Genomic DNA, 12,947 nt, shown 5'->3' on the forward strand with positions numbered 1-12,947 from the left:
GCTTGGGGACACGGGTTCAGCCCCTCACGGTGGACCTGGGTGTGTGTGTGTGTGTGCGGGGGGCGGGGGGTGATACGGAAACGGTGTTGGGGGGAGGAACGGACGGCCCCCGGGTCGGCAGACAATGGGTAGCGGATGGAACCGCCCGGCGGGGTTTCCTGTAGGAAACCGCTCTGTCTCTACGAGGCCGTCGTGGGGTGTGTATATGTGTGTGTGTTGGGGGGGGGGGGGCGCGATGTACCCGAGTACCTCCCCCTCCTACCATCATCAGCCTCCAACCCCTCCTCGGGGCTCTGAGCGTCCCGCCCCAACATTAGGGGGTGCCACCATTCGCGGCCTCAAGCGGGGAAGACGTCCTCTCCCCAGGACCGGGATCCACACTGCCCGCCGAGTCCCCACCGCTCAGGTTCCCTGATCACAACCCGGAGTCCCGAAATAGTCCTTGGGGCGGGAGTGGGGGCGTGTGGCGTCGGCTCTGACGGCCTAATGAGGGGGTCTCAGGCAGAGGATCCGATCTAGCTGACAACTCGGGCAGGGAGCGGAGAAGAGGGCAGGGCCGCCGCGCCCCCACTCTGCTCAGGCTGCGGCTCCTGGGGCCGCCCAAGTGTGGGCCTGCTTCCCCATCAGGGAAAGGCGCAGGTATAGGCAGGGATGCAGGCTGGGAGGGATGACCCCCCCTCGGGCTCTCTGCGCCTGCCCTGGAGGGGAGGGCTGTCTCTAGAAGGCCATCAAGTGGGTGGCCAATGCAGAAACACTGGCAAAATTGCCTGGGTTAAAATCCTGCCTCGTGTGTGCCCTTGGATGGGTGACTTCATATCCCTGTGTCTCAGCGTCTCCACACGGACAACAGGGGAAAGGGTAGTGATAAGAAAACCTACCTCGGAGGGTTTAGCTAGGACTTTTTTTTTTTTTTTTTAAGTTAATACCCATGAATTGCATATAATAGAGCTGCCCAGCATGAATGGCAAAAGTATCATTATTATTATTATTATTCTTCACCGTTCCTGGAGCACTGCTTTCTCAGCCCAGCTTCTGGGCCTGGCGACTCCAGCTGATTTGCGTCTTAGGGATGGCCCACAGCTGTTTTTTGAGTTCTCAGGGCCTCATAGTTGGGTGTGAGCAGGTCACTGGAGGAGGAGGCTGACCCCACTGAGTCACACTGCCAGCGGTGCGAGGCAGGCCCGGACTCCTGAGCTCTGGCCTAGGTTTTTTTCCACCACACAACTCTTCCCTGACAGTTTCCTGAAAACAAGTTGTGAGAGGCGCTGGCTGTCCTCTGTGATCACCGGCTGCCCCCGCTGGCCCGCCCCTCTCAACCAGTGTGAGGGGACAGGAAGCAGCTGCTTTGGGACCAGAAGGGCCCCCCCCCCCACCTGCCTTAGGGTGGGGTGAGGGAGGTTTCAGGGACCCAGGCTGGACAGAGGTAGGAAGTGGCAGGGTCCCCTTGGCAGTGGAGCAGGGGCTAGTCCATGGCTGATGGGCGTCAGGAATGCAAGAGGCTGGAAGGGGTGATAGGAAATGTTCCCAGGGGGTTGGCACATTGCGCACTGTGTCAGGGAGAGGACAGATGCCAGGCAGGCATCTGGTGGTGGAGGCTGGACCGGCAAGGGGTCCCCAGGAGATGGGCGGAGCACAGTCTAGGGTCATTTCCCATAGGCGGTTGATCTAGTTGCCCTGTGCCTTAGTTTCCCCATCTGGAAAATGTGAATGATGACACCTACCTTGCAGGACTGCATGAGGGTTACATTTAATCAGGCAAGGTATACAGTAGAGACTCAGTCCAAGCTGCTTTCCCTCCCTCAAAGTTTTTTCATGTGGGCTCTTCATAAGCCCCTCCTTTCCAACCTTGTGCTTTCTGGTTGTCCTTGTTAATTATCACATTAGGTGTGCCCCAATCTCCCTCGGGTTCTTTAAAAAATTTTTTTATGTTTATTTATTTTTGAGAGAGAGAGAGAGAGAGAGAGAGAGAGAGAAAGACAGTCTGAGTGCAAGCAGGTAAGGGGCAGAGAGAAAAGGGAGACACAGAATCCAAAGCAGGCTCCAGGCTCTGAGCCATCAGCACAGAGCCCTACGCGGGGCTCGAATTCACAAACATGAGAGATCATGACCTGAGCCAAAGTCGTATGCTTAACTGGCTGAGCCACCCAGGCTCCCCTCCCTCAGTTTTTTAAAGCCTCCATCATGTTATCTGAAGAGTCCCCCCAGCCCCATGTCTAGCCACAGCTCTGACAACCTGGGTGCTTGTGGTTCCATTACAAGCTCCCCCAAGCCAAGGGCAGAATCCTGTGACACTCCTAGAGACATCCTAGGGAGATAGATACCCATTGATTTGCATCCTTGGTGCAGCTAGACCTCAGCTCTCCATCATTCCTACAAGAGTCTCACAAGCAACTTGGTAAACACTCAGATGCGCAATTATATCTTGTTTGCATTCCTCTAAGGAAAAAAGAATTCAAACAGTCCTGTTGGGGTTTTTTTTTTTTTTTTCCATACACAGAATCTGACCAGATGAATTTTTAATGAGCCCATGAAGGGCTTCCAACTCTCGCCTTCCCCTTCTGAAGGTTCACACCACATCCTTTTGAGCATCATTTCCAATTTTGCCTGGGGGACTGACGAAACTCAGCAGGTCGGAATGACTGACCCTCCCCTGCCCCCATTCCCAGCTCCTCTTGTCTTCTCATCACTCTCTTCTCCTTTTGATGCCCTGCTTGCCTCCTCCTGTCCAGCCAGCTGAGGACTGCACCTGGGGATCCCCGCATTCATTCATCCCAAAGTTTCAAGGCTTCTTGAGGGAGCAGAGAGGACAGGACATATGTGTTGGGGAGGGTGGCGGGGGCGGGGGGAGGGAGGAGCTCTTGGGTCTATTTACTCTAACTTAGCATCGAGGCTGACTCCAGAAGTACAGCCGGAGGGATGGGGCTGGCCCCATCCTCACCCCTTCTGGGGACATTTTTCAGGGTGTGTCTGACAGCTACTCCAGAAAACATGGCCAAGTTTGCCCTGAATCAGAACCTGCCTGGTGAGTGTGCAAAGTGGGATACATGTGTGTGGACAGACTGATAGTTGACGCCCCTATGTAGACACAGCCCTGTGGTTCTCTCCGTATGTAGCCAGAGAGCCCTTGCTAACCGTCCACTGGATAATGTCATGGCCCTGCTTAAAACCTGCCTGTGGCGTGCCCTATCGCATGTCTCATATAATCCCAATTCCTCATGGTGGCCCAGGAAGCCCCCCACGATTGGGCCCCAACCCACCTCTCCTACTCCTTTCCTTCTCCCTTTTTTAACTCTGTGCCGGACACCCTCACCCCAGCCTTGCTGTTACCCCACCCTGCTCGCTGTATCCCAGGGCCTTTGCTTGGGCTGTTTTCTTTTAGGAACCTTCTGTCCCCAGCTGCTTCCTCGTATTTCAGGGCTCAACTTTTAAGTCCCTTCCGCAGGAAACCTGTCCTGATAACTGGAGCCAAAGTCACGCCTCCCACAGTTATTCTCCATTTCACCTTGTTGTTGTTATTATTATTATTGCCCTATGCAAGCACCATTGGAATGATGTTTATTTACTACAAGAAAGCAGGGATGTTTGTCCGTCTTGTTCACTGATGTGTCCTCAGCGCCTAGAATAATGCTTGTCACATAGTAGGTGCTCACTAAGGGTGGGATCGCATGACTATTTGGTGCAGATAGGCATTTGATCCTCGGGCACGCGCGTCCTCAGTGGCAGGTGTGCAGGGTCTGGTGCAGGCGGAGCCGTGGACTGTCGCGGGCGGTGGGGGATGCATCTGTCCAGTCTGTCCCGGGTCGTCCCCCTCCCCCCAGCCTGACGCCCCCCACACCCCGTCGTGCCCGCAGACCTGGGCGGCCCTCGCCTGGGCCCCGGCCCCACCGCGGGCGCCCGCAGCCCGAGCTCGCCCTACTCAGTGGAGACACCCTATGGCTTCCACCTCGACCTGGACTTCCTCAAGTACGTGGAGGAGCTGGAGCGCGGCTCCGCCACCCGCCGCGCCCCGGGCCCGCTGCCTGCGCGCCGCCCCAGAGCACCCCGGGCTGGCCTCGCAGGCGCGCGCAGCCCAGGCGCCTGGACGTCCAGCGAGTCCCTCGCTAGTGACGATGGGGGAGCATCGGGCGCGCTCTCCCCGGGCGCACCCTCGGGGCTCCTGCTGCAGCCGCTGTCGCCGCGCGTGCCCGTGCGGAACCCGCGCGTCGAGCACACGCTTCTGGAAACGAGCCGGCGGCTGGAGCTCGCGCAGGCGCACGAGCGCGCGCCCAGCCCCGCCCGCGCCGTCCCGCGCAGCCCGCGTGGGTCCGGCCGCAGCAGCCCCGCCTCCAACCCCGCCCTCGCGTCTCCCGGTCCCGCGCAACTGCAGCTGGTGCGCGAGCAGATGGCCGCGGCTCTGCGGCGCCTGCGCGAGCTCGAGGAACAGGCGCGCGCGCTGCCGGAGCTGCAGGAGCAGGTGCGCGCGCTGCGCGCCGAGAAGGCTCGGCTGCTGGCTGGGCGCGGGCAGCCGGAGCCGGACGGGGAGGCCGAGGCGCGCCCCGACAAGCTAGCTCAGCTGCGGCGGCTCACCGAACGCCTGGCCACCTCCGAGCGCGGTGTTCGCGCCAAGGCTAGCCCCTGGGCCGATGGCCCCGACGGGCCGGCTTCCTGGCGCAGTGAGGGCACGCTCGAGGTCCCCGATGCGGTGGCCGGGACGCCCGACGGGGCGCCGCAGACGCGGGAGGCTGGCGCCCAGGCCGTGCCGGAGACCCAGGACGCTAGGGCCCAGGCAGTGCCGGAGACCCGGGAGGCCGGCGTGGAGGCGGCCCCCGAGACCCTCGAGGCAGACGCGTGGGTGACCGAGGCGCTGCTGGGGTTGCCCGCCGCCGCCGAGCGCGAGCTGGAGCTGCTGCGCGCCAGCCTGGAGCACCAGCGCGGGGTGAGCGAGCTCCTGCGCTCCCGGCTGCGCGAGCTGGAGGAGGCCCGCGAGGCTGCCGAGGAGGAAGAGGCGGCAGCGGCAGCCCGGCCCCAGCCGCGCGATGCAGCCACCCAGACCCCGTGGGGTTGTGCCGCGAAGGCCACACAGACCGAGATCCCCGCGGAGGCTCCTCCCCTGACCCAGGAGAACCCGTCAGGACCTGCGGATGGGGACAGAGTCGCGGCCCCCGCGGGTGAGTCCCAGCCCCTAGCTAAGCCCTGGCTTGACGGCTTCTGGGCTGGGACTCAGTGCCCTCATCTGGCCCCGCCAGGCACCCTCAAATCCATCATGAAGAGGAGAGATGCTACACCTGGCGCCCAACCCAGCCCCGGACCCAAGAGCCTGCAGTTTGTTGGGGTCCTCAACGGAGAGTGAGCACTTTTCCCCTCCCCATGGCCACATCTGCAGGGACGTAGGCCGGGGTTCGAATCCTGGCTCTGCCCCCTCACTCGCAGTGTGGTCTTGGAAGGTCTCCGTTTCCTCACATGTAAAATGGGGACAGCCACTCCCACCTCGCAGGACCCCAGAATGAGCCCACCGGGGAGGCTCAGCGGATGCCTCCCGCCCTGCCCCCAGGTATGAGAGCTCTTCCAGCGAGGACGACGACAGCGACAGCGAGGACGGTGCTGCCGATCCTCCAAAGAGCAGTTCCTCCGGCTCCGGGGACGACAGCGGCAGGGAAGTCCCGGACCCCGAGCCCGAGCCGGAGGCAGAACCTCAGCCGGGTGCGCAGGGGAGGTGAGCGGCGTTAGGCACGTGGAGTGGGGGCAGTGGGGACGGCTGCTTCCTTTCCTGTGCCCCGCGCCTCTCCACCCCCCGACCCAGACCCCTCCAGCGCTTCTCTCTACTTGACAGGTGCGAGCTGAGCCCGCGTTTGAGGGAGGCGTGCGCAGCGCTGCACCGGCAGCTGAGCCGGCCGCGCGGAATCGCCCGCGACGGCGTGAGTGCCCACGAGAGCCCTTCATGGATGGGAGTCGTGGGCCCCATCGGGGCCTCCCCTGACGCCCTCTTAGGGAGCGCGTGGGGTTTCCTGGAGTTGGGGGACCCCAGGTTCCACCCCTTCGCGCCGAGATCCCCCCTGCTCCCCATCCCAGGCTCCTCAAAGGCATGTCCGTCCCGGGACAGCGCTGAAGTGTTCCGTTTCCCCTAAGGGCCCGCCCCAAGCTCTGACCCCACTCCCATACCCCCCAAAGGCAGGCGCTCACCGCCTTCCTCCACTCTAGGTTCTCCCACAGGCTCTTTTCCCAGAGGGGAGGATCCCTGCCCCCTTGAGCCTGGGACCCACACTGGCTCGTAGTCCCTCTTCCAAAGGGGTGTGGCGCCACCGACACCCTCAGACAAGCAGCGACCCTTCCTGCCCGGCCGGATTCCCGCCCCACCTCCACAAGACCTGGACCGTCTCTGACGCCTTTCCTCCTGTCCCGGCAGGGCGCGGCGCGCCTAGTGGCCCAGGAGTGGTTTCGGGTGTCGAGCCAGCGGCGCTCTCAGGCGGAGCCCGTGGCTGGGGTGCTGGGCGCCGTGGCGCGCCTGGGACCCGAGCTGCTGGCCCACGTGGTGAACCTGGCGGATGGCAACGGGAACACAGCCCTGCACTACAGCGTGTCCCATGGGAACCTGGCCATCTCGAACTTGCTGCTGGACACCGGTCAGCGCCTTCCTCCTGCGGCACAGGATCCCCGTGTCCTGGGCGGATTGCCAAGGGCCTTTAGACCTCTGCATCCTCTGAGCTGTGCACGGGTGGCCTTTCACTCTGTGGGGTGCCAGGATACGGGCTCTGGAATTAGACCTAAATCTAGAGGAATCACTTAGTCTCACCAGCCTCGGCCTCCCCATCAGGGAAACCGGGAGGCCACAGGGCCCTCCCCGGGTAGTTGTGATGACACGGGCACCGTAGTGCCAGGCGCACAGGCAGCCAGTCAGTGGTCCCCATGCCTTCTGTTCCTGAATCTCCAGCCCTGGCCCTCTCCTCTGTCCAGCCACCTGCCTCCCCAGACTTGAGGGGAGGCCTTCAGGTCAGGGCTCTGAGCACCCACCCAGGCCCGGCCACTATGCCCTCCTCCACCCCCACGTCTCGCACTGGCTCCGGTTCACACATTTTTATCACCTGCTCGTGCTTGCTCCTTACCTGCCCCAACTTTCCCCCTCTGGAGCTGAGATATACACTTCTGGGTTGTTGCTGAGCCCACAAGACCTGTATTGAGAGCCTACTAGGTACCAGTACAGTGCTGGGGTGGGGGGCGGGCCACCCACATACAGCTGCTATCCCCATGGGACTCAGAGCGGAGGGGACAGTGGGCAGTACACAAACTGGCCACCAAGAGCCCTCCTGGGCATCATCCTTCAGGCCCAGTGTCTGCTGGGTCCTGCCTTTGGAGGCTTCTCACTCTCAATGCAGGCTAAGGCAGGTCCCACTGTCCCCTCTCCCACCCCACCCAAACACAGATCTGTCCCATCCCTGAAGATCTTGGTGACCTGGGGAAGGGCACAGTTGCTCTGAGCTACACAGGGAGCTGGAGCTCAGGAGGGGGGACGATACATGATTTGAGAGTATTCCCTGGCATCTCCTGCCTAAAAGGGGGCTGGGGACGGGGGCTTCAGCAGCTGGCAAGGAAAGCACAGCTCAGTCACAAGAAGCCCAAGGCTTCATGGACCCTCTTTATTCCTTGTATCACCGCCGCCCCCAGCTCCCAATGCCCCAGACCTTGCCCTATACCTTCTACCTTTCACACCTGACATTCTCTCTGCCCCCGTCTGCTTGCTCCCATGTCAACCTGGGTCTTCCCTCCCCTAGGACCCTGTCCTCAGTGTCCTCCTCGTGTAGGGGCTGTCTCACCTCCCTGGAATGCAGGGCCTGGACAGGGCTGTGTATCTTTGCTACTTCTCTCCACTTAGAACTTTCCCTGTTTCTCCCTCAACCCTACCTTGCAGCCTCTTATTGGTCAGTCTGCTACTCTCTCCACCCCTTCTGGCTTCTCCCTCCTAGGAGGTCACATTTCTCGCATTTTCGTCCCAGGCCAGCTCTCCTTTGCAGGCTAATCCACACCAGTTTCAGCATCCTTATGGAATATTCCTCTTGCCTCCAGGCTTCTTGGTTCCTTGACCCCGCTTCTCCCTTCACCTTGACCTCTGCCCTACGTCAGCCTTATACTTCTAAGGTCACCCGGAGATCTTGATGTCACTGAAGACTACACCCCCTCCATAATCTCACTCCCAGCACCCCTCTTCTCAGCTCTCACCCGCCAACATTTTGGTTGCCCCAGTGGCTGGCCCTAACAACCTTGGCCCTCACAGGACCATTGGCCATTGCTCCCTCATTTCACTGCCCTCGCCCAGTCTCCTTGTTCATCTTCTGTCATTTACTCCTTTATGTCCCCTTTCAAACTCTCGTGGCCCTCCTTCACCTCACCCTACCTGTCCATCATGGCACGCCGTAGACCCTCGGGTGTTGGTTGAATCAATGAGCAAGCTCCTGTGAATGTATGGGTGTGAGTGTGTGTGCTGTGGAGAGAGGGTGAGTGGAGATAGACTCAAGATATCAAGTAAAAACGACATAATTAGATAAAAAACACAATAAGACATAACTAGGGGAGGAAGGAACTAGGATCCTTTAGCTTAGGAAGGCCTCAGGTGGGAGGGGAATAGAGAGGGTAGAGGAAATTGGGAGGGTGCCCTGGTGCCTCCAGAGACCCCACTCTGGTTATTTCTATGAGCCCCTCCCCACCCACACACTCCACTGGGGTCACAGAAGCTTGTGGAAGCAGTGAACACCTACACAGTACGCCCCATAACTAGGGAACCCCCTCTTACCCCTCACTGTGCACCTCTTCCCGAGCTGTCCTGGCCTCATAGAACCTTCTGAAAGGTGGGAGACAACCACATCAAACAGCCACTCTAGTAACCACGCCCCAGAGAGGTGCTGGGAAGGAGAGGCCGGAAGGGAATGGGGTGATCCCAGAGGAAATAGAGCCAGCGTTTGTGTTCAGCTCTGAAGGGTAGGCAGCAGTGTTCTTTCCCTGGGCTGCTGCAACAGAGCAGCTCGATGTGGCTGGCTTAAAAACACGGAAATTCATTTTTTGGTAGTTCAGGAGGCCAGAAGTCCAAAATCAAGGTTGGCAGGCCTGGTTCCATCTTAGGAGCTCAAAGCAAGAAATCTGTCCCAGGCCTTTTCCCCCAGCTGCTGCTGCTTGCCTGCAATCTTTAGCAGCCTGTGGGTGATGATCTCTTCTCTTCCTTTGTCATCACATGGTCTTCTGCTTGTCTCTCTCTTCTAAGGACACCAGTCATACTGGATTAGGGTCTACCATAAGGACCCATCTTAACTTGATCACATTCTCAAAGACCCTATTTCTAAGGTCATATTCACAGGTACAGGGTAGGTAGGAGTTCCTATCTTTTCGGGGGGCGGGGGAGGGGGGACAGAAGCCAGTCTAACACAGGCTTGGAGAAAAGGATTCCACAAGGAACAGAAGTTAGGGAATAGCCTCAGAAGCCATAGTGGATGATGGCCTGTATTCCAGAAGCAATGGGGAGATACGGGAGGCTCTTAAATGGGTGACTGTGCCAAATTTCTCCTCATCTGCTGCATGCAAACAAGTGGATTCAGACACCAGGGTGGGCCAGTCGACATAGTTCTCTAAGGGGGCAATGAAGGTGAGTTGGTGGGCGGTAGCCGTGAAAATAGGAACATCAAGTTTACTGAGCACCTACTAAGTGCCAGGTGTTCTAGGTACTGGGGGATATAACAGGAAACCAAACTGAGTCCCAGAACCAGTCTGAAATGAGCAGAGATTTGAGCAGAACCCTGAAGGGGAGGGAGGGAGCCTCAGGGGCCAAGGGAACAGTAAATTCAGGACCCAGTCATGATGGCAGGCCTGAGGGGAGGAGAGTAAACCAGGCTGGGCTGAGGGCGTCAGCTTCGTCGTTGATGGACTCTCTCCTCTCCCAGGGGTCTGCGAGGTCGACCGCCAGAATCGGGCAGGCTACTCAGCCCTCATGCTGGCCGCGCTCACCTCTGTGGGGCGAGAAGAGGACACGGCTGTGGTTCAGAGGCTCTTTCACATGGGCAATGTTAACGCCAAGGCCAGCCAGGTACGTGGACATGCCTTTCCTGGCTCCCGGTCTGAGGGTCACTTCCACTTGGGTTTGTCTCTGACCTCCTTTTCTCCAGAACTCTCCCCAGGCCTGTCCCCTTCTTCCCCACCCCCCAGACAGGACAGACAGCCCTTATGCTGGCTATCAGCCATGGCCGCCAGGACATGGTGGCGGCCCTGCTGGCCTGTGGGGCAGACGTGAACGCACAGGATGCAGACGGGGCCACAGCACTAATGTGTGCCAGTGAGTACGGGCGCCTGGACACCGTCCGCTTGCTGTTGGCCCAGCCGGGCTGCGACCCGGCCCTCCTGGACAACGTGAGCCACCATGGGGCTGGCGGGGGGCTGGCAGACTACCGGTGCATTGGATCAGGGACCTGACTACCCGGGTCGTTCCTCAGGAGGGCACCAGTGCCCTGGCCATTGCCCTGGAGGCCGAGCAGGAGGAGGTAGCTGCCCTGCTGCATGCCCACCTGAGCTCCAGGCGGCCGGACTCCCCGGTAAGTGCGGCCCCTGGCCCTGAGAAACAAAGCCTCCCAGCTACACGCTGGGTCCCAAGATGGTACCGAGTGTGCCTCGGAGAGGAGGCCTCCATTCCTGCTCCCTTGGGGAAGCAGCCAGGATTGGAGAATCTGGGTTTGGATTCATGCATGTGGCTGGGGTCTGATGTTCAACCTGCCAATACCTGAGAGGCACACCTCCACTTTACAGGTCATCGGGTGATGGCCTGAGGCCTCCAGAGGGGAAGTGACCTAGGGCCAGGCTAGAGTGGTCAGAACTAGCTCAGACCTTCCTTTGTCAGCGGACTCCTGTCGCTGTCCCCAAGGAATAAGGGATCCTTTAGCATTAGGCAGGGAGAGGAAGGGGGTGCGGGCTCCCTGCAAGCCAGAGTTTGCCAGCAGCCCAGCGGCAGGGAGGGAGGGCCAAGCTGGAAGTAGAACGCTCAGTTTGCCTCCAAGTGGAAAAGCTTATTCTTTTTCAAAGGCAAGTGGCAAGCTCTTCTTAGTCCTTAATTAAACTCATGCAATCAGCTGCCTGCCCCTCTACTGGAGCTGTGGGTAAGGAGGTACGGAGACCAAGCCCCTCTTCCTGGTCAGATAGGGCAGAGGCGACTTCAAAACCAGACAACCTGGCTCCACTGTGAAGGGTGGGGTTCCTCCTTATGCATGATCACAGTGTGGAGGGGCAAGACCTCCATCAGGTTAAGCATCCCTGTGTATGACGAAGCATCCTGCCCACAGAAGACTGACAGGACCCCTTCCCCCATCTCTCACCAGTCACCCCTTGACGCCCCCGCGGCTGTGCCTGGTGAAGGAGAATGCAGTGACCACAGAGAAGACCCTCAGCCACAATGAACGGCCTGGCACCCTGGACCTGGACTGGGTGCAGGGGGGATCTTTCCTTTCTTCACCCCAGTCCGTGGGGGCACAGCAGGGGCCAGGGTTTGCTATCCAGATGCTAGCCCTGGGCCAAAAGAAAGGCTTGGATGGTCAGTGTTCCGGAGGGGCTCACCTTGGACCAGCAGGATGAGACGGGCTGAATGAAAAGTGACAAGGCCCCCGAGTCCACCCACTCACAGAATAAAACATTACTAACTCAGCTTGTGTCTTGTTTTGGGGACACAAGCACATAGCTCCCACACCCCAAGTCTTCAGAGAACAAAGGCAGGGAGAGGCCCCCACTGGAGAGTTTTAGAAGTCCAGTGACAGCCCAAACGAGAACCCAAATTTACGTACAACATAAACGCTTTATTAACAATCGCAGATCCATCCCCGTGAGACAAGTGGTCGACCCAGACAGCCTGGACCCTGTAAACAGACCCAAACATTAGATACTGATGGGGTACCCACCAACTGATAAAATCCCTGCCCCCCTCCCCGGCCTTGCAAATCTCAGTAGATCATTGTACACCCCCCCACCCTGAGACCCTCACCCGTGGATTTGAAGCCTTCCTGCTACCAACAACGGTCTAACGGGTTTGCTGCTTCCCATCCCAGTGCTGCACTCACCAGCCACAAGTTCAGCGCAACCTCCGAGCTTCTCGCTCTGACTCCAAGAGGGTGAGCACGTCGCCCTCACGCACAGGGCCTTTCACGTTGCGGATGATGGAGCGGCTCGTGTCGTCCATGAACTCCACGCGCACCTACGGGCCCACCAGAGGGACGCGGAGTTAGGACAAGTCAGGGATAGGCACCGCGTGGTAGGCAGCAGACTTCAATACAGAGGGCGTGTTGGGGCCAACCTGGAGACACTTAGAGGACTAGGGAACTGCGTCTGGCAGGCAGAGCTGAGCCAGGACAGAAGCCGAAGAAAGTCAAGACGTGGAGAACAAAGTTCTCGAGAGACAAAAACAGCCACCAGTAGGGACAGCTGTAGCTCAGGTCCTGCTCGGGGCGGGGAGCACACTCAGAAGGGCACGGAGCCACAAAGAGCTCGCTGAGACGGCCCAAGAAAGAGGAACGTCGGAACCCGGCGAATGAGGTTGACGGAGCTCAGACGTGGTGGGCAAGGCCCTAGTGAAGGCTCGGACGCTCCGGGAGCCCCTGGGATACAAGGGACTTCTGGTCTCAGAGTCCAGCCGGCATGGCACTCATCAGGGCTCAGCCCGGGGCGCCCCCACCCGCGCTCGCTCACCTGCGTGCACTGTCCCTGCGAGCCGGTCCTGCCCAGCACCTTGGTGACCTGGCGGAAAGAAACTGGGATCAGACCTAGCTAGCCCTTCCCCCTGTCCCATCTTTCTTCCCCCGGGCCCCCAAATCAGGACCCCCACCTCACCCTGGCCAGTTTGATGGGCTGCACACGGCTCGTGTCCATGATGGCGGCGCGGCGGCGGTCGGGCGGAGAGGGGTCACGTGCTCCGAGAAGAGCCTTTATACTACATAGTAGCCCCGCCCACTCCAGCC

The 12,947-nt window shown here is 59.7% G+C and overlaps 3 protein-coding genes across 11 annotated transcripts in view; 1 reads left to right on the plus strand and 2 right to left on the minus strand.

The window, feature by feature from the left end:
- KANK3 (KN motif and ankyrin repeat domains 3) overlaps positions 1–11,643 on the plus strand; it is a 12,019-nt gene extending 376 nt beyond the window's left edge. Inside the window, exons 2-12 of the mRNA XM_053897376.1 lie at positions 2,498–2,629; positions 2,961–3,022; positions 3,852–5,147; positions 5,226–5,325; positions 5,531–5,692; positions 5,810–5,894; positions 6,383–6,599; positions 9,900–10,042; positions 10,162–10,362; positions 10,446–10,544; positions 11,322–11,643. Of these exons, the coding sequence (XP_053753351.1) occupies positions 2,989–3,022; positions 3,852–5,147; positions 5,226–5,325; positions 5,531–5,692; positions 5,810–5,894; positions 6,383–6,599; positions 9,900–10,042; positions 10,162–10,362; positions 10,446–10,544; positions 11,322–11,399 (2,415 nt within the window). The 5' untranslated portion in view covers positions 2,498–2,629; positions 2,961–2,988 and the 3' untranslated portion in view covers positions 11,400–11,643. The remainder of the gene's footprint in view (positions 1–2,497; positions 2,630–2,960; positions 3,023–3,851; positions 5,148–5,225; positions 5,326–5,530; positions 5,693–5,809; positions 5,895–6,382; positions 6,600–9,899; positions 10,043–10,161; positions 10,363–10,445; positions 10,545–11,321) is intronic.
- Positions 1–12,947, minus strand: part of HNRNPM (heterogeneous nuclear ribonucleoprotein M) — a 297,886-nt gene that overhangs the window by 113,249 nt on the left and 171,690 nt on the right. The window lies entirely within an intron of this gene.
- RPS28 (ribosomal protein S28) lies at positions 11,772–12,945 on the minus strand. The gene is made up of 4 exons (XM_019427942.2): positions 12,820–12,945; positions 12,679–12,726; positions 12,054–12,187; positions 11,772–11,852 (listed from the first exon to the last, which is right to left on the minus strand). The coding sequence occupies exons 1-3, from the start codon at positions 12,856–12,858 to the stop codon at positions 12,065–12,067; spliced, it is 210 nt and encodes a 69-aa protein (XP_019283487.1). The 5' UTR covers positions 12,859–12,945; the 3' UTR covers positions 11,772–11,852; positions 12,054–12,064.

Source organism: Panthera pardus, unplaced genomic scaffold (genome assembly GCF_024362965.1).
Source record: "Panthera pardus isolate Hobbes unplaced genomic scaffold, ASM2436296v1 HiC_scaffold_8, whole genome shotgun sequence".
In the NCBI taxonomy this organism is placed as follows: Eukaryota; Metazoa; Chordata; class Mammalia; order Carnivora; family Felidae; genus Panthera; species Panthera pardus.

Coding starts and splice junctions, on each gene's coding strand:
- RPS28 (XM_019427942.2), bottom strand. CDS start 12,858: ATGGACACGAGCCGTGTGCAGCCCATCAAACTGGCCAGG. Junction 12,727..12,819: donor AGCCCATCAAACTGGCCAGG/GTGAGGTGGGGG, acceptor TCTTTCCGCCAG/GTCACCAAGGTGCTGGGCAG. Junction 12,188..12,678: donor CGCAGGGACAGTGCACGCAG/GTGAGCGAGCGC, acceptor GTGGGCCCGTAG/GTGCGCGTGGAGTTCATGGA.